Source organism: Cyanistes caeruleus, chromosome 13 (genome assembly GCF_971803275.1).
Source record: "Cyanistes caeruleus chromosome 13, bCyaCae1.hap1.1, whole genome shotgun sequence".
NCBI lineage: Eukaryota > Metazoa > Chordata > Aves > Passeriformes > Paridae > Cyanistes > Cyanistes caeruleus.
This window is the reverse complement of record NC_141713.1, coordinates 9,270,444-9,291,526: the sequence shown is the minus strand read 5'-3', so window position 1 is coordinate 9,291,526 and position 21,083 is coordinate 9,270,444. Positions and strand designations below refer to the sequence as shown.

General features: G+C 38.1%; 1 protein-coding gene across 4 annotated transcripts in view; it reads left to right on the top strand.

Annotated features, from left to right (window-relative positions):
- Positions 1 to 21,083, top strand: part of ADAMTSL3 (ADAMTS like 3) — a 177,960-nt gene that overhangs the window by 69,605 nt on the left and 87,272 nt on the right. For all 4 annotated transcript variants that reach the window (XM_086849604.1, XM_086849606.1, XM_086849607.1 and 1 more), the window contains 2 exons: positions 12,155 to 12,282; positions 14,672 to 14,717. In XM_086849604.1, coding sequence (XP_086705730.1) covers positions 12,155 to 12,282; positions 14,672 to 14,717 — 174 coding nt within the window. The remainder of the gene's footprint in view (positions 1 to 12,154; positions 12,283 to 14,671; positions 14,718 to 21,083) is intronic.

Below are 21,083 nucleotides of genomic sequence, written 5' to 3'. Positions count from 1 at the left end.
ACCATTAGCTATTTGTCATCTCTACAAAGGCTGAGAAGCTTGTTCTTTGTTTTTCACCCCATGAGTTGCTACTCAGATAATTTTTAATAGAGTTGAATGATGTCCATGGAAAAACTATGGAATTTATAGATGTAGTGCATCAGTGAGGAAAAAATATGGGTGCCAATCTGCCTTTGTGCTTGGCAAGATAAATATGATAAACTAATTATGTTGTGGTCTTTGAGTTGACTGATAAATGGTGAGCAAGATCTTTTCTTAAGGAAAAAAGGCCTCTTTTGAGGATCTATTTTAAGAAGAGAAGTAATGCCATAAAATGTGGAACATTCAAAAGTGTTTGAAATTTGACAGTGGATAAACTTGTATAAAATCTGTTAACTGTGTGTTGAGGACTGCACAGCTCATTGATCTCCTCGTTCTCTGGAAAGCTTCACTTAATTAATTGAACTTTATGTATTTCAGTGGAAAAAAGATGTGTGCAACCAAGCAGGAAGTTGTTTCAGGCTTTCAAAATAAATTTGTCTATGGAATATGGGAAAAGACATAAAAGATATCTCTCTCTTTCATGGCAAAAAAAAGGAATTTGCTATGCTAAATATGTTGAACAAAACACCATTTAAAATCTGTGTGTGTAAAAATGTATTCTTAAGTGGATCTTTTTTGAGGGTATTTGAAGAAGCATAATTCTAGACTGTAAACAAATAGTTTATAGTCAGGGGAGACTGGTAAAAGAAATGAAGTGTGGAAAGAATGCAGGAGATTTTCCCCTCTTCTTTGATCTTTATCTGCCCATATGTGTAAGAAATCACATCCACGTCTGTAGTTTGGCTGTATCTGATATGGAATTCAGGGGTTCTTGTAGGTCCTGTACAAAACCCAACAGAGTGAGATACTTTCCACAAAATTCAATGGCTTTTATATCAAGCTTTATTCACTAAGTGCCTCACAGTGATAGTTTGGTCATCTTTCATTTACCAGAGCATATAGAAGAATGAAAAGCAAATAGGGAATTTATTAGTTAATTTATTTACACACATTTTCCTTAAGTCCAAATGCTAGTAATAAAACCCAGAACCCTCAAAATCTCCCCAAACTCCTCCCTTCTCCAAACTCTTCAAATACAAGCAACTAGGGAATTTTATAAATAGATATTCTTACCTTTACTACAAAAAATTCATGCGGAAGTCCTATCTTGGAATAAGCTATTCATTAGTTGGCTTGGCAGAAGGAACATAATCCAAATGAATGAGCTGCCAAGAGTATTTTTAGTGGTTTTATATGTTGCCCATTCAAATCTTGGAAAATTTCTTCAGAAAATTGGACAAACTGACCACTCATTTTTATGGGCTTTCACAAGATCTAAAAGTGAAAAACAACTATTGTATTTAGCATCTGTTAATGGAGGTTTCAGGCTACAGAACTTGAGAAGGTACTGCTGGGAAGCTAATACAATAACCATAAAATATTGGACTGATAATAGGAAACACTGGCACTGAACAGATATGGAAAGAGTCATGCGAATATTCCATATCCAGTCCTGCTGCCCTGTGCCGAGTGCTAAAGATACTGTGGTGAAACATACACAGTAGTAGAGATCTGGAACGAAATCAGAGTCAAACTCAAGATAGATGAAATTGTCTTTTTCTCCCATGAATTCTATTCATTGGATAATTCTGTCTTTGGAGAATTAAAAGCCAGGAACTTGGACACAGAAGAGAAAGCAAGTTGTGCTAACATTTTTCCAAATGGGGAAATATATTTCTTTACCCCACATGTGTAATTAAGCCCTCATCTTCTTATATGTGAAGTCAGTGGCTTTTGCTCTTGCTTCTTTGGGAATTGGAGCTAGACCTGTGCTGCCATTGTAACTGTTCCCCAGACAGGTTTTTTTCTCCCCAAGCTGGAAGCTAGAAAATCAGTAAAAGGAAAACTATTCACCAGATATCAAATTAGTTTCAGTGGATTATATTTTATTTGACTTAAAGTGGAAAGGAATGACAAGAGAATATTACATTTTTAATCCCACATAAAATACATTTCTGGGAAACTGTTCTCTGCACATGGACCTTTTTTTTCTCAGCAGCAGTAGTCTTTTTTAACCTGTGTGTAACTTATATTAAAAAGCTGCCCTCAGAACTTCTGAGTACTGAAATGCTCTGCAAGATGGGATATAGGCAGGAGATTTTAATGTTTGAGAGTTTTTTTGTTTGATTGGGTTTTTTTTTATTTTATTTTTTAATTATCTAAAAAAAAACCCCAAAACCCTTCCTAACAAAATTTAAATCTGTTTTTCTGCTTGTGAGGGAACATAGCTGGAGGAAGCTTGAGATGTCAGAAATGGTACAAGCTTTTTGACTGTGAATAACCAGAGATTAAACAGAAGTTACAGCTTATGACAGAAGCAGCTTAAGGACCCATTTGAGTGGTGCAGGTGCCCACCAAGGAAGGTTCCCAACATCTTCAAGTCCGGCTGCCCTTGTGTAAAGCAACCCCTTCCAAACAATGATGGAACTTTTCTTCAAGGGCAGGAAATCAGCTGGAGCCAGTGGGGCTGAACAAACTTAAAAATTGAATTTGTCTCTAAATGGAGTAATAACAAGAAACACTGAAATTATATTTAGATTTTAGATCAGTTATGCCATTGCTTAATATAACTCAAAGATCAGCTCAAGGTTAAAGGGGCAAGAACTGCTTTCTCTGAGAAGAAAACTCATCTGGCTTAATTTGATTTATGCCACAGTAAAGAGGCACCGTAATCAGGCTGACAAGTTTTAGAGTTACTTTGGGCAGAATTTCAGACTGCTTTTCAGTTAAAGGCTTAGTAAATCTTATCCTTCAATATATTAATTTAAAATGGCTCTTCAAAAAGTGATATCTACCTTAAAAATCAGGGGTAACAAATACATTAGCATAAAATAATTCCTTTGAAACTCAAAATTTATGAATTTGTCTCCATTTATAGAAATGGAAATTAGGATTCATATAGTGGCTGTCATCTAGCAATATGGATTTAATATTTTTCCTTTTGACATTTGTTCTGTTGCCAGGCTCTATCTGCTTATGGTCTGTGATCTGCTTTGCATTACGTTTATAGAAATATTACCACTAAAAGTGCTACATGTAGTATTAAATAACAGGGAGAGGCAGGAGACATGAGTAGAATCACTTGTTCACAAATGAGGAGTTTGGATGCCTCATATCAGCAATAGGGTATAAATACCCATAATCAAATCATTGGTCTGGCACTATGGATAATCCTGGTATGAAATTGAGGCAGGCAGGAGTACAATATCCCAGTGTCCAGGGTTATGAATATTGGAGATTATTCATAGACAAAATGCACAAGAAAGACTTCCCTATACTGGCTGCTCTTGCTACAGTTTATTCTTCTGTCAGTATTTCCCCTGTAAACTCCTTTTATACGTAGGCTTGGCAGTTAGCCATAAAATTTCGCTTCTAGCAGGGACTTGGCAGACAGTGTCTCGAGTCAGGAAAATTATTTTAAACAAATTTTTAAAGTACATGTATTGGGGCTCTTTTAAAAGTTAGAGGTGCAGTAATTTTTTTTATTTTTTTTTCTGAGAAAAAGGGTTGGGTTCAGTGGGTTTTTTTCATTGCAAATTCTCTAAACATTTTCCTAAAAAAGGGGGAAAAAAATGTTGTAAACAAACAGTGAAAACATGACTTTTCTTTCAAAAGCATGTGTCTGAAAGTACTGTACATAAGGGTCAAAGACTTGTGTATTTTTAAGTGATGGTTTTTAGGTATTGCTTTAAATCAAATACCTCATGTGTCACTGTGATGGAATAAAGCTTGTTTATGATATAAACTGTTGGGGAAATAGTATGCACCATAAGTAATTTTAAATGCCCACACTCCATCTTGATTTACTTTTCCATAACCTGTCTGTAAGTTTTGTACACAAGAGTCTTGGAAAATCAGCCCTTCAACAAGTTCAGCATAATGCAATAATTAATCAGGTTGTGTGAGCAGGTGGTGCCATTGTGTGGGGGAGTACACTGGGGTTTGTGAGCATTCCTGGGAGCAGAACAGCCTTTCTCATACTTCAGAGTAATTTGGGCCACCTGGAGCACCACAAACGGGCAGGAGAGATTGTGATGGTGAGTGTGGTTCTTACAGCTCACCTATAGGCTCAGAAACAAGTCCCCCTGTGCTCTCCCCTGTCACTTTTCTCCTACAGTGAAGTGTCACTTTGCTGTCTTATTGATTTTAATCTAGAGGTTCAGCAGCTGATAGCATTCCTGCCATAACTCTCCTTAGCCTGGAATGACTTCCTCAAATACTGTCAAGTGTGTCTCCAGTGGATGAACACATCAAGAAGGACATGAGGACTACTAAACTAGCACAGGAATTTTGTCAAAAGGAGATGAGTCTGTTAGGTACCTGACTCTCAGGAGAAATATGTAGGATTTCTTCCTGTTTTTACTGGCTTTTTACATGGAAAGCATTATTTAAAAGCATTGAAAAATATATCATCACAGAAGTAGGATTGCAATTTCATATGACAGCAGAATATGGGAAAAAACCTCTGAAAAATAAGCCTCAATGGAAAGATTTTGCATATTTAACACCAGTGTGCTCTTGTGTGATCTTTGAAAGCTGATGGTCCTCTGCTTTCACAGACATAATGCCCATCCTTTCCTCCACGTTACTTTTGTTTTTCCACTGCATGCGCTGAAGTGAGACCAGCTTTAAAAATTGCATGGTAAAGCAGTTAAAAGAACCTTCATTTGGATGTTTGCAAATACATTTAATAAGTTATTTCATAAAAATAATTCCAGATATACTTCCCAGAAACTGGAATCTCTTTTTCTATTATGCACCTGAGGCATTCTGCATGTTGGACTCTGGCTGACCTGTCACACTGTTTGTGCTGGATGGGGAACATGTGCTGTGCTGTGTGAAGGTGGAAAAATCCACCGTATCCAGGTGCAAATTTTGAATATGCATTCAGTAAAGCTTTAGTGCATTATTACTATTTTATGAACTCCAGGAAATAGACTTTTATATTGTGTTAATGCAAATTTATAAGTAGGCCCAGAGATAATTAACATGTCAAAATATTTTGAAGATTGTCTTCCCCTTCACGCTTTGTACCTACTGTAGATAGATGCCCATATTTGAAAGGGCAATGTTGAGAGTTGCAAAACAGGAGGTGGAAGAGCTCTATAAGGGGCATGAAAATCTGCCTTTGGGCACTGAGATAAAATTCTCAGCTGTGCTGCTCTGACAAAGCACTTCATCCTTCTTCCTGAGGTCAGATTCTCATCCGTAAAATGGACATAATGCATAACCTTAAAAAGCTGCAGAGAAAAAGTTTAAAGACTATTTATTGTATTTGTACTGTGAAAACGCTCTCGTTATGTCTGTGCCAAGTTTTCTTTGAACAACTGCATGCAAGGGCTGAGTATTTAAATATCATATTGTGGAGAATGTTTTCTAATTGATAATTTATAAATGGTTTTATTAAATGCTAGGATATAACTCTTAAGTTCTTCATTGGGAATGTTAGTGTAATTGATGATTTTTTTAAAAGAGAATATCATGTTTCTAATAAACTTTTTAAAGCATCCCATTCCTTCTTTTTTTCCCATTTTAAATTTCTGCCTTTATCTCTTTTCCAAGCTCCGGCGACTATTTGCCTCAGGCTGGCTACTGAGAAAGTGGTAGAGTGTGCTACAATTTATATTGGTTTATTGGTTATGTTTCCTTTCAGAACCTCTGTGTGTTTTCCAGGGTCTGTGGCTTTTGAGCCATTTGCCAGCTACACGTGAAAATATTCAACTTCTAATTCTCCAGACCGCTTAGAAATGGAGGGAATTGGAATGATGCTAAACATTTCTCTGTGTGGTTTCCATTTCAGATGGGGCGGGGGAATGGATATGCATTGAGAGTTCAGATTTATATATTTCCATCTACATAGTCACATGTACTTTTAAATCTTGGAAGACATGTAAATACTGGAAACTCAGGGACAAGTTTTTCATATTTTTCATCCTGGGCAGCTGTCCTGGATGGCTGGACCTAAAAGCTGATTAGAGACTTGGTCTGGCTCCCTGACTATCCCCAAAGTTAGTGAATAGCCCTCCTCCCTCTTCTCAGGAGAGTATCTTCTCTATGTTCTAATGCTGGTGAATGTGGAACAATATTTACCACTGCAGATATGCAGATACAGAGCTTATATGGCTCTGGTTGGACAAGCATGACTGTAAACCTGGGCAACTAAGTCTAGATTTTCAGGTGCATTGCCAGTGATGTAATGCACCAGTATTTGCAGGATGTGCTGATCAGGATTTTAAAAATGTCCTCTCTTTTCTAGACATTTTTCTGTTAAAATAATAATTTATGGAATATCACCCAAGAAAATAAAACAGTTTGCTGTTGTTCAGAGAGGCCAGAAGCAAGTGCTTCTCTTGTCAAAGTCAGCAATGGAATAAAAAAGTACTCTGGGACTCTGGTGTAGGTCATCAAATCTGTCAGCAGCGAGTGAAATAGAATTTGTGTGGAGTTTTAGTAAACCCATCTGAACGCTGTCATTAACTCAGAAATTGAAAAATAGCAACTTAATTATGCTTGAAGTACTTCAATACTGATTCATTTTTGCAGGAATGTGTAGGTGCTGTCCTTAGTTAGATGCAAGAAGAGCTGTACGTGTCAGGTATTCTAATGCAGTTGCTTTCTGCTTGGGCTAGTTTGGGGATGCATCCACCATTTCTTCTCCATGCCCACAAATTCCATGTTCCCTCTCTTACTGCTCACAGAGAAGGAAGGAGGGGATACAGACCCTTTTCAGTGCCAAAAGCCTCAACTAGCTCATAGGTGCCAAACAGCCAAGCAACATTTCATCCCTTTCTGGATGCCAAAAGCCTCAAGTATCCCTGCTCCACCTGCCAAAACCTCCAACTCTGTCCTGACAACTCCTGCAGAGCAGGCCTGGGCTGTCAATATGAAATTTTGCAACACTCTGACAACGGAAAAACTTGGATGCAGTATAATACTGAAAAACATGCTGAGATTCGCCTTCAATTTAGTATGAAAATGAATTATGCTGTAAATATTTCCTGTGTGTGACACTTGTGCATGCTTTATTCTCCAAAATTTGAATTTACTCAAAACTTCTGTAGAATTAAAATATATTGCAGAATTCAGCACTGAGAGGTCTAAAGTCCATCTGAGCCCCCAGATGTATTTTTTCATGTAGCTCAATAAGTCCATCGTTTGCCTTTTGGCTGATGCCTTGCTGGTGATTCACCTTGTTACTGAGCTTTACCAGCTTGTGTTTCTGAAATGTTGTTATGGGGCACAGGTTCCATTTTGCAGTGAGTTTGCAGTGCTGAGGCCAAATGCAAGGAGTAGGTAATGTAACTGAAATAATGTTAAAAATTTTAAAACTAATTAATTCTAAACATCTGCTTAAAATAGCTGCATTTACTCCCAGGTGTTTTTTATCAATCTAAAATAATGATGCATTGTTTTTTCTCCAGGATTTTAAAATTCCAGATATGTTCTTTTTAACATACTGAGTAATACATAATTTACTTTGGTACATAGAAGTAAAAGATTTATTAAACTCAATGACCTATACAGTGCACAATTAGGTAATATATAATCCATTCAGCAATAGTAGAGTTATATCAGGAAATGTCTTGAAATCTGTTTCAAGGAAACAAGAGGAGTTTTTAAGCTAAAACCAGGCAGTGCAAGATCTTTTAGTAATAATTTCTATTTGTCTGGAAATATGTTTTGACTGTTCTGTTTAGTCGCTGCTACAAGTGAAATAGTTTTTCCTAGATTTGTAATCTGCATTCTACACCTCACTTAGAACACAGAGTAGAGGTGTAAATAATTTTTGTATGTGACCTTAGCAGTGAAAGAGATTTCTAGTGTAGCTTGTTGCAAAGCTCTAGACATAACAGCCAGAGTTAAAAGTGAAGGATACAGTTCTGAGGCTGAATAGCACATCCAGTGATTATCTGCAGGTAAATACTTGTTCTTTCCTGCTCATGGATACAGTCATCAGTGCAATTTGATACCTCTTCCACCAAGAGTAGTGTCTGGAAATGAGAATCTGGGAAATGCATCACAGAGCTACTCAGGCAGGATATTTTCCCTTCAGTGCCATAATTCCTTGTGCTACCTCCTTTTGGAGCTGTTGTAGGTATGAGGAGAAGCAAATGGCACAGCGCAGTGCTGCACATGAAGATTAGTGAAGAGCAAAATAACCTTGTGCTTTGGAAGACTCTGAAAGTCAGGACAGTGTTAAAAGTATTTATGGGTTGTGAGAGTGGGCAGAAGCAATGAAAAGGAAATGCTTCATCTCTGTTCAAAACACCATCAAGGATGAAATTCTCTCCTGGGAGAAAGGCCAGCATGGAGCTTTGGCTATTGCTTAATTTACGCCTTCAGTGGTACAGAAGTGATGTTTATACTCTTCAACAGGTTCCATCCCTTGGATGAGTTTAATCCAAAGAACCTAAATTCTGTATGTAATTATAAAAAATGCATTATTAAATAGCAATATGCTACAACTGTGCCTTATCTCCTTTTGGTGTTTCTTTTAGATTTGGCAAGCCTTAGTGAATTAATACAAACCACTTTAGTAATCAGTCATGAGAAAAACAGAGGCACTGCCACCCAGAGAGCTGCAGTGACACGGGCATAATAGCAGGTGTATTGGTAAATATTCCTCTATATCCTAGTCCTTACATGAAATAACAGACTTATTTTCACATCACTTTAACTGTTGGAATAGATTTTCATGTATCCATCCAGCCCCAGGCATGATCAGTGTAACATTGCTGCATCTGCTGCCCAGAAGTTGCACTGAATCTCTTCTGGAACCTGACAGAGCTGTGCTCCCTGCCCTGGGGAGGTGCTCAGGGGCTGTCACAGGGCAGGATTTGTGTTGATGTGTGCGTGGCAGAAGGACTGTCACTTGGGCAGTCTGGCAGAAGCAGCTGTGTGCCAGGTCTCTACATTTCTTTCATTGCATGTACTGCTGCCATAACTCTTGTGTCAAATACTATGGACTTGCCTTGTGTTTGTGTTTAAAGAAAAATTGTATGCTAAAAACTCTAAAACAAACGTTTAAGTATCAGGGAATTTCTGTTGAGAAGCTGAATCTTTTTTATGCTGAATGCTAAACATTTACATATCCAAGCCTTATGTAATAGATGTCTGAATAATAATAAAACTGCATAAACTGACCTTCGTTCTCTGGCACCACTTCTCCTTTGAAGTCTGCATGACCAAATTCAAGACAATTATGTCATCCTTCATAACAGCCAAACAAAAGTTCGGCCAAAAAATCGTTTTTTTCTCCATCTGACAGCACTGTGTTTGATTTTTGTAATGTGTGTCAATGTAGCTGTTGTTATTTACTGGGTGTTACAAGTGACAGTAAAAATCCCCTTGTTTTGGAGTAATGATCAGCCCTGTTAACATCTGGATCTCATTCCTTTACCTCAGTGCCCACTTCTGCTATACTTGGTTACTTGGAGCAGTATGTTGCAAGGAGAGTATGGCCTGACAGCATGCATGAGAGTATGCACACCAGTAACTTGCAGAACATGGTGGGGCAGTATGTGCCCATATGTGACAGAAGCAAAAACAGAGCCCTGGATGGAAACAGGGAAACTGGCACTAACACTTTCCTCTCTGTTCAAATCTACGAGCTCCACACTCCAGCAAAATTCTCTGTGGACAGCACTGTCAGCTAAGGGCTGTCAGCACAGAACTCAGATTGCACATTACTGGTTCCTCAGACCTCGAGGAAGCCTTGGCAAACTGTCATCCCAATCTTTGAGGCTCTGTCACCACGTGATTCAAAACTCAAGAGTTTATTTTCCCTTACCCCCTGATTCAGGTAATCATTGCCCAGGTCTATGTTTTGTGTTGTGACTTTTTTTGCTTTCAAAATGAGTTAGATTGGGATGAAATATTTTGAATCTACCTTTATCATATACACTGTATTTTTCCAGAAAGTTTATGTGGGTTCTTTTGCTCTGACTGCAATGTTTGCATCCAGCCCTGTGTTCACATGTGGTACAACTCCCTTCAGTGATGTGTTTTTCCATGCAGCTCTATGTAAAGAGCAGCAGACCATCTAGGTTGTGTTTATAGCTGCTTTATTTTATCTGGGCTCACTACAGCACTTGTGGCTTTATCGTGTAACATCATGGGTGCACGTGTGCATGTCCATGCACACATTTACATTTCTGCTGATACATAAATTCTTCCACAGTGAATATGCAGATAGGTGTCTTGCACTTCATCTGTTGTAAAATTAAGGCACTAAATGAAAAACTGTTCTAATATGGTCCAATGTTTCACTGCTGAACTGTGTTAGAATTGTCACTGAAGACAATAAAAACATGAAAAACTGAAGTTGAGCAAGCTGGGAACGCAGTCCTGACGTACAGTAATATCCTTCTGTGTCCAATTGCAATTAGCTCTCCATTTAATTCCAAAATGAATTTCCAAGGCTTTGTTGGTGTAAATCATGATGTTGGTGATCTTTTCTTTATTTTACTTCAATTTAGTACCATGGTGAAGACAAATGTAATGTGTAGAGTTTATGAAACCAGACAGCTAGTAAATCAATATTATTTTGGTAGTAAATTACTAAGTCAATGCAAGCTGCTTTTAACTCTTTCCCATGGGACAAATAGCTTGAACTAGCTGGAGCTTAAATCAACACTGTGGGCACTGCATTAGTCAGTGATTCTAAAGAAGGCTTTGTTGGCATAAAGTTCTGCTTTGATCGTCACAGTATTTACAGCTTTTTAATTAGATACAGTTCAGAACAATGGCTTTTATCAAAGCAGTTTGGGAAGTGAACAACTGGACTTTGTTTAGGACTTTAGATGACATTCTGTCTGTTAATATCATGTGGCTGGTTTTAATACAATGATGAAGTTAGGATTATTTTAGGCATTGCCACTGCTTTGTCAAAAGAAACTAGCTATTTTAAAAAAGAGTGGCATGTGTTGCTTTTTTATTATCACAAGTTTATTTCTATTTTTAATATCACAATTTCTCAACATGCTAAACCCCAATCATTTGCTTTGGGCTTGCAGAGAGCAAACTAATTTTGCACCCATAAATTTGAAAGGAGTGACTGTTTTGTTCATCTTGATTTATTTTTGTGTGCGGAGTGACTTGTTGGGAAGTGCTGAGATTTTTTTGTCAAGACTGAAGGCAGTTGGTTCCATTTTCAGTGTCAGACATTTCAGACTTGGCTTCTGATATAAAGTAAACCCAGCATCAGTGTGAAAATTCCTCGGGGATCTTGGCAGAGCTGGGCTCTATCGTTTTTGGAATGGTAGATTGGCCTAAGAGTGCTTTTAAAGCTTTACGGTAAGTGTTGTAAAATTTGTCAGTTTATAAGAGCAAGAAAGTTAAGAAGCCACTGATGTTTTTAGACCAGCTTCTGCAATTCAGAGTTCAAATAGAGATATTTATCCTCTGATAAACAATTCCCTTTATTTTTTTTCTTTGACAAGCTGACCACTGAAGTCAATGAGAATAAAAAAATTGGCTAGAAATAGTAGTTTTATTAAGCTTGAATTGAGTTTTCATGTTCTCTTAGTTGTAGTTCTTTTGGGGCAGAGTAAATATTGGTCAATATTCTCTGCCACCTAAGAAAAGTAACTCACTTTTATCCACAATCTGACTTTCATAATGATACCAAAAGCCATTACTTTATGTTAGTGGTATTTTTATGTGCAAACTATCACCATGGTGGTTTGAGAAATGGGTATTTTAATCTTTAGATGGCTGTAATATAGGATTCTAAAAATCTTAGTTTCATTGTAACAGGCTTATCATGTGTTTGAACGTGATGCCTTGTCTGAGTGTTTGAGACTGTTCAGCTCCTGCCCAGCACATTGTGGAGCTGGGAGCAACAGCGTGTTAGGGCATAGCAGTCCTTTGGCAGGAGGCAACACATCATATCCACTGGATCTTCAAAGACTCTGCTTTTTCCCCATGTAATTATTATACATTAAAATAGTAAATTTGGAATATGGTAAATGAGCAGCAAAGTAATGTAATAGGTAATATTAATGCCAAGCAGTAAAACATATTGTGAGTAATTTTTTTACCCCTCCTTTCTATCTTCCTTTTTTTCATTTAGAACTCCAGAACTACCCGCTCAGATGAAGATAAGGATGATTCCTGGGATGCCTGGGGGGCCTGGAGTGATTGCTCACGGACCTGTGGAGGGGGAGCCTCCTACTCTCTGAGGAGATGCTTAAATGGCAGGTAAGCCACGTGCTGATCTGTGTGGGAGCTCTTCTGCAGCTCTGGCACATTTCCAATCCTCTTCTGGCTGCTTCTGTTTCTGAGACCAAGTGCTGTGTAAGATAGATCAAGTGTTATAAAATACTGCTTTTGATACATGTTTGAAATAGACAAATAATTTTGGCTTTAACTCTGAACTCTAACATGAAATCCAGTTGTGGAATAGCAGGAATTATTTATTTAGTATGATCAAATAGAGAGGAGAGTCCTTTTCACTGTAATACAAATCAAATGGTGAGCTACCTGTGCACAAATCAGCCTGCACTTGGACATGTCTTGACATAATGCTTAAGTGCCTGCTGCTCATATGGATGTATCAGGTGCTGCTTTCCCTTAGGGAAGGACAGGACAAGAGGCCGTAGTCTCAAATTGCTCCAAGGGAGATTCGGGTTAGATGTTAGGAGGAATTTCTTCACAGAAAGGTAATTAGACACTGGAATGGGCAGTCATGGTCCCTGGAAGTGTTTAAGGAAGGACTGGGCCTGGCACTCCATGGCTAAACCACGGCTAAATTGACCCAGTGGTGTCAGGTCACAGGTTGGACTCGATGATCTCAGAGATCTTTTCCAACCAAATTGATTCTCTGATTCTTCCCTGGCAGTTCTCTCTATGCAGTGGTCCTGATAGCCATTTGTTTTCATGTGTAAGTCTTAGTGTGACTTGGAGAGAGCATGGCATGCAGTGGAAGCCTTTAACCTCAGCAGTAAAACTACACTAAAGTAGGACTTTTCGGTACAATCCTTAAAGTAGGAGTAATGCACTAGGCCTGTAGTCAGGCAAAAAGAGATCCCAGCCAGCTTTGAGGCATCTGTACTGGCATCCATAATTGCTTGTTTTACTTGAATTATTCTTAAGCATTTTTAAAACTGATAATTGCGTTTACATTTATATTTAGTTGAGATTTTGTTAAGTTAAATGCGGTATCAGGCAGGAAGTCACTTTTTCTTAAAGAAGGCTTGGAGTGTGATGTGCTACTTAAGAGCAAATGTATGGAATACAGAGTTAAAGAAGATTGATTAAAGTACTGGCTGTTTCTTATAGTGAAAAATGCACAAAGATGTTGGAGAAAAGTAATAGTTACAGCAAGAAGCCTTGATACTCTACCAATGTGTTAGGGACTGTGAAACAAGCTCAATAAATTGTAGCAGTATAAATTCCACCGTGGTTTTATTAATATTTTTAATGTGTTCCCCTGTGAAAAACATGTGTTTTCCATTCCTTGACAAATGCATAGTTTAAAAGGTTTTTCTATGTTTGATTTTTGTAATAATGTCTGGGAAGCGCACAATTGTGAAACAAAGTTTTCACATTTGTGTGTGTCATAAACATTTTTAATTTGCGTGTTGTGATGCAGTAAGTCTTGAAAAAGATTGGAAATTTGAGACTTGTAATACCTTGAGCTTTAACAGTTCTACCTTCAGCTGAACTGAATTCTTACTTCAGGCATCCATTTATTTTTCCTTTTCAAACGCTATTTTTCAGTCCCTCTCACACATTATAAAAAAAAAAAATTATCAATTTTCATGCAAGAAGAAGAAAATTAAATCCAAGAGGTGCCATTTATCAGTTATATGTTCACACATTCTTTAATGTAAGGCACATTTTTTTGGTATGAAGGGATTATTCCAAAACACTATTCTTGATTTTAGAGAAATCACTAATTGCAATTTCTTGTCCAGTCATTTGAAATATGTTTTAAGTTCTTTCAAAGGCTTGGTATTGCCATTTTCAACATAGAAAAATATCTGACACTGTGCAAAAGTGCTGGTTCGTTATTGAGAAGTTTGGCAGAGTATATCTTTCAAAAAAAAGTGTGAAACCCAACCTCCCCAGATTTATGAGACCACAATAAATAACCATGACTCTATTACATGCCTGTTATTTCAGCTACTAACAACAGACTGAGGATCTGAATTGCCTTGATGTCAGGATTCACATGCATAGGGAACATATGCATGCAGACTATGAGAATTCTGTTTAATATAAAATTATGAATCAGATAATCTGATTTTCTCCTCTAGGTCACATCCCATTTATTAGAAGTAACGTGGTTGCAATCAGCATAGATCAAGCTTAGAGATGACTTTTTCACAAAATAAATGTGTTTTTCATAAGGTTTGCAGTAAATTTGCCTTACAGGGAAAGTCACACGTTCTTTGCTAAAGGGAGACAGCAGTGTAAAGAGTTCAATCCCCAGATCCCCTTTGTATTTAAACCTTGTATTTTGAGTCCAGATTATGGTAGGGCAGTAGCAATAAAAGTCTAATTTTTGAGAGAATAACTAGCTGTAAAACAGGAGAGGTTGTGTTTTGCTATTGTACACTGTAACCATTTTTACTCTTTTTTTTAGGAACTGTGAAGGTCGGAATATTCGATACAAAACCTGCAGTAGTAATGTGAGTCTGGCCTTTAATCCTGTTCAACTCATTCAAAAAATGTGTTAAGGTTTAAGAAATGCTGCTTCTTATTTAAAACCTTATGGTGCATAATTTTCTTTCCATCATTATTACCATTTTTAAACATTTCAGTCTGCATGACACCATGAGGTCTCAAGTTTAGACTTCCCAGATGGACATTTTTCTTTTGAAATTATAGTGCCAACTGTGGTTCAGAATGTTTTATATCACTTATTAGGAGTTACACATTTTGGAGGATTAACAGATCAATTCTCATCTTAAACTAGCAGGTGGTTTTCCTGGGGGTGCTGTCTTGTAGGTGAAGCATTAAACTGAGCTCTGGATCGTTTGTGACCAATATGGTGACGCTCTTCATGTGAACAGAGGTGCCTGGTCCCTGTCAGATCTTAAATAGACTAATTACTCCTTCTATTCCCTCTGTTTGCCTAAACCCAGATCTTTATATGTCTGTGTGCAAGAGCATGCACATTTAGGTGCACTGGCACAGACCATCTCCATGAGGGAGTGTGAAGCTGGAGTTTTGACAGTACACTTGCTGTTACTGTGATGCAGTCGCATTTCATTTTTACAGACACGTTTTTATGAAAACCATTCATGTGCAGCAAACTTCATGACTCGTGTTCCACTGAGTTGTAGCTGTGCTTTGTGCTGCTCACACTGCTGCCCTTCAGCCCAGGTCTAGGCTGTCCAAGCTGAGCAGCTCAGGCAGGACTTTGTGGCACCACTGGTCTGTATAATGTGTGCAGACACAGTCATTCAGGGTGGTTTAGGGTCTGCACTCACCCCTTGCTTGGCTTACCTTCAACGTGACAGTCATGTGTCCTACTCCAGAAAAGACAGCAGGCAGATAAGTAATTAATAATAATACTACAAGGTGAGGCCTGAATTTCCTTTGGGTTGGATTACACCCAAAGGTGTCTGAGCTTAGGTGATGCTCAGTCATTAGCAATCCCATAAGTTCTGCCAGCAGCAGGCAGCTGTGGAGTGTGACATGTTCTCCTGTGAAGTTGCCCAGTAAATATATTGAATTAGTGCATCTCCTAGGAGAACTGACCATTCCTGCTTTTCAGTTTGCCACACCTCTAGTGTCTGCTGTGCCAGTTGGCTCCTGCCCTCTTTGAGAACAAGGCTTGCTCGCACCTTGGGTTGCTCCACGCTTCATTCCTCAGGGTTGGATGGGTTTCCCACCGCAGCAGCTCGCAGCCGAAGTTCCCGCTGGCAGAAGCAAGTGGAAGTGATAAATGAATCAGTCCCAGGGCATGCAAAAACCAGATTCTGGAGACAAACCCTGTCCCTTGCCCTTTCAGAAGAAAAGACCCAACATCTTGGTGCACGATGGCCTGAGCTTATAAATAGAAATGCTACCTGCAAAGATTCCCTGATGTTTAAAAGCTGTGCGGTAACTTGGCAACTTGCAGCTAGTCAGGATGTGAGCAATGAACACACGGTCCCTGAGTGCTCCAGTGCTTATCTAAATGTCTGTTTGTATGCACTGGGTACAGTAACACCTCTGATTTCTGGATGCTGGGATTTCCAGAGTGCAGCTTCCTCCAGGAGCACAGAGGCCACCTCAGTGCACCTCGTTCCTCCAGCCCCAGGCCTGGGCAGCTGCCCAGTGCACAGAGGGAGGATGGAGAGGTCCATCTGGGCGTGTTTTCTGCTGCCATGCACAGGTCTATATGCTTTTAGCATATCAAAGGGCAGCCAGCTGTGGATGCTGTTCATTTTAAGATTTATGCAGTAGGAATCTGATGGAAATGAAGGCACTTGATGCTTCATCATAGAGAAAATTAAGATGGTTCTCATATCCTCTCTGAACTCCCAGAGAGTTTATCTGAAGTCACTGGAGCCTGTTTTCTGACTTCAAGACATGTTTTAAGTGATAAGTGGCAGGCGCCTTGTATGTGAATCTGTTTGAATTTATGATGATTCAAATGTTAATTTCCAGACAGGAAACTGCCTTTACAGTTCTGCTTTTGGGGCATGTCTGAAAGGGATCAGGTTTCCATTTCAGTTCAGATACAGTGAGAATCTCTCAGGAATGGTTTTTCCTAGATTATGGGTCAGATAATGAAGAACTCCCGAGAAAAATATATTTAATGAGATTTCCACTGTTAATATAGAGTTGATCTCTGAAATTGGCATCCCTGAATTCAAAACCCAATTTAGATCTGAGTTAACCTTGAAACAGGACCTTACACCTAATGTAAATCTGATACTACTGGGCCAGTTTAGATTCAAATGATATAATTTTCCCAAAAGCATTATTTCTAATCAAGGCTTCTCACTTTAGGAGTGAAATTGTAGTTTGAAAATTAGGAGTTTATACTAGCTTCTTTCCATATTAATAGGTATTACTGGTAACCACATGAGACATTTGGTATAAATACATAGTGTAAAGCTGTCTGCAAATGTAATTTTGCTACATGATACATTACACCACTAACATCTATATTGGGGAGTACAAATGAAGCACAACTTAATATGTGTGTCATTCTAATGAAAAGAACAAGAATCATTTTACCAGAAAATTGGTTTCATGTGGATTTGTAATGGAATAGTAGTAAGTTCATTGAACTCAAGCATAGCTCCAGAATAATATTAGTGATATTTCAATAAAAATTAATTCAAGGTCTTAGCAACAAAATAATTGCTAAGATTAAGGCTTATGTATAGCCTGCTTATCTTTATATCATAACTGAGATGCCAGGTGCATGATTTCCTAAACCTGCATGTATGCTTTCAGCCTTCCATATAGAGACTTTAGAGAAATAAACTATCCATTGTATGTTATTCAATGAGATTTTCAGTCTTTCTTGCCCCCTTCTTTTAAATTTCAATTTTTGTATATAGTGTTACATTCTAATGCTATGATGTGCACTATGTGGAAGTGTTTAAGTTAATCCTTTAGGGTCCTATTCACAGAACAAGTTATTTGGGCCATTTCCCCATAAATTTCACATTCTTGTGTGCCAAAAAGTCACTTATATTTTTGCCAGAGTGATTCTTTACAGTCAGAAAAAACACTTTTTTTTTGTAAAAAAATAGCCCCATGTTTAATTCTGTAAACTTTTATTATATGCAGATAATGCTCACACTTGTTCAACACATTCATCTATAATTGTCCCAGCCTCCACTTAACCAGCTAATTTATCCCATTCAGAAAACCTTGGCTGTACTGTGTCTACTTTAGACTATAATATTTCACCATGAGTTACATAGTTTCTCTCTAATCTGTTCATTTATTTAGTTTATATTTATAATGCTGATGTACCATAAGGCTCCCTTGGCTGGGGTGGTTTCCAGCTCAGGTGTCTTGATTCAGCTTAGAAGTGGCCTTAAAATTGTGTAGGAAAAACACAGAACCTGAAGCTAATTACAAAAAGAAAACAAAACAATGACTTCATCACATTTGGCTGGATTTCAAGAAAATGAGATTCAAAGAATAAAACTAGACAAAGGGCTAGACTTTCTTTGGTGTCATCATTTTTACTGGGAATTTTCTTCTCTTTTGTGCTTTTTTCAGTGGAGTAATTGTTGGCAAGAGTCACAGGGTCTGATGCAACCTTCATATTTTGTACATGAACATTGCCTACAAAGATACAGATTTCCCAGGTCAGCTTTGTTTTCAAAGACTGAAGGTGCTCATTGCCAAAACTCAAAGATACATTTCATAAGAAGCCAGCACCTTGGATGCAGTAGCTTTTAATCATCTGTCACCAAAAAAATGGGAATATATATATATATATATATGTGTTTTTAATCTTCATGGTAGTCATGTCTAAAGCATCTTTTTCAGATCTGTCTAATATGTTCATAAGTCATGTCACAAATACATTTCATTCCACTGCAAGGTCTGGGTGTGATTATTTTTGCCAACATTTTCATGTGTTAGACCTCATAGATATGTCTTCAGCTCCTTATGCAGTGTATGAACCTACAAATGGCCTGGCCATGGTTCAGTGGATTGAGTGTGAGACAAAAGCTATGGGCGAAATTAAGAAATTGGAGCAATCCTGAAACTAGTAGCAAAAAATTTAACAAGTAAGAAAAAAATGTGAAATATTGTGAGGGAAGAGGGAATGGTGGAATGAAGTGATGTCTGAAATAGATTAAAAGCAGAGACACACAAACAGGATGAGGGCTGGGTCCCCCACACCGTTGTCTGATATTATGACCTTGCCCACTTCCTGAACATGGTTCATCCTTGCCTACCACTCACATGTTTGCTCTGCCTTTTCCTTTCTATTTTTTAAGCTCCCTTTCACTTTTACAACACACTCTAATGGAATTAAACTGATGTTTACAAGTTTACTTGTTGTCTTGATTCTGTTCATTCTGTGCTTAGTTGTCTTTTTCTTTAAACTCCTTTCATTACACAAATATTTATTGTTCCCTGGAAGACTGGGATCTGGACTTGGTTGCCATCCAAACTCTGATATAATGCAAATGATAGTAATTTCAGCTCTTTGATACCCCTCTGTGATGCTCTTTTTTTGCTCCTGCTTTTGAACAGAGCTCAAACATAAAGCAGGTGGAGCTGGCATGTGAATCGAGCTGCCAGAATCACTTTGGGTTCTTTGAAGATGCCAAAAGAGAATAGGGAGATGAGAATTCATTTGCTCTGAAGCAGCCAGGAGGCAAGTGGAAGGAAGGAGCTGCATTGTGTTGAATCAATGAGAAACATACAGTAACCAAGGGTTTGACATCCTGACTTTGTGGTGTTTGTGTCTTGGCATCGCATCAACACCCTGTGATAAAGGATTGTAACAACAGCCTGTCAGACCTCAGCTGAAGGGCGTCACTCTGCCTGCTCTACAGATTATTCTTTCATTCTTTGTGATGAAAATGGAGCTGTGCATGGCTGAGTAACACTGCTCCCAAATACTGCTTTTAACTTTACCTGAATCTAATGTCCACTTCATAGTTTTTGATCCTTAGTTGCTCCTCTGTTTGCATCGGTGAAAGGGAACCATATGGTACCCATATGAACTCTGAAGTCCTCTCTGCTTTTTAGACTTGCTATTGTGGAAAATGAGAGGTGACAGATAAGTCAGAGCCAAAATTTTGCTCTCATTTACACCAGTGCAAACTTGGTGAATTTCTGGGGAGTGACACTGCTGTAAATATGTGTGGCTTCTCACAGTATTTACTTGATGTTTGTAGAAGCTCTCACTTGAGGGATTTTGCAGAGGTAAAATACTCCATGTCCTATTCCATCACTGTATAGTTTCACAAAATATGGCTAAAACTAGCATTATCCCAGATTAAAAGTAATACAAAATGTGTTAGTATCATTTTGAATTATTGTCACTGTAAAGTGTAGCATTAGACAGAGCTGAAAAGTTTTTCTGGGGAAGTTCAGTGACTGGCTCATTGCTCAGCTGCAAAAACTCCATGTGTTGGTCAGTAGATATAATACTGATTTTTAGGAGGTATTTATGTAGATTACAACCAATTCACAGGCAGTTCTAGGCTACTGTTTGCCATGGTGAAAAAAACCCAGAATGAGTGCAATATTGTTGGGGGCATTGGACTGAAATTCACAACTTTCTCCTGTGTGTTTTACTCTCCAGTCCTGTATAATGCACTTACTATTTTGTCAGCTTTATTTGGGGAAGGTTCAGTTTGCTGATAAGGTTGAAGCTGTGCTTGGGATCAGTGTTATTAACTAATACTTTGTAATAAGTTCCATGAGTTCGCCTGACACATCAAAATCTTTCAATCTTCCATCCAATGAAAACAAAACTTTAAAATCAGCCTCACATCTGGCTTATATGTGCAGTTGGAATTCTTGGAAGAATATCCTTTCAGTCTGGTGTATGGACTCCTTGACACTGGACATTCTTTCAAATGAAGTCTGCAGTGAGGAATTGTTTGACACAATAACTCCTTTGCCAGTACTTTACCAAAGTTATTTTCAAATCACTCAGTATTCATCTCCATTCCTGTCACCATAGTTTAATATTAACATCATTGTTTGGGTGCAATGCTTTATGTAGAAAAAAAAATTTTAGAACATTTTATTTCAAGCAGTTCTCATAGTTGGTCTTTCAGCTGTGTATGCTGAGGCTCTGTGTGGGAGAACTTAGGGAATTGTCTCATTAGGACTGGAAATAAACAACCAGTTGTTACCTGTTTGAAGTTTATTTTATTCCAACAAAATAAGCCTTGCTGCTTCCATGAGGTGAAGGTGTTTTGTAATTAGACTAAGGGACTAAGTACTGAAAGTTCTGGTTTCCTCCTTAATCTTGTGCTTTTTTTCAAGCAATATTGAACAAGTTATTTGACAAATTTTATTTATTTATATGTAGCATTAATACCTCTTTCATTATTCTGACACAT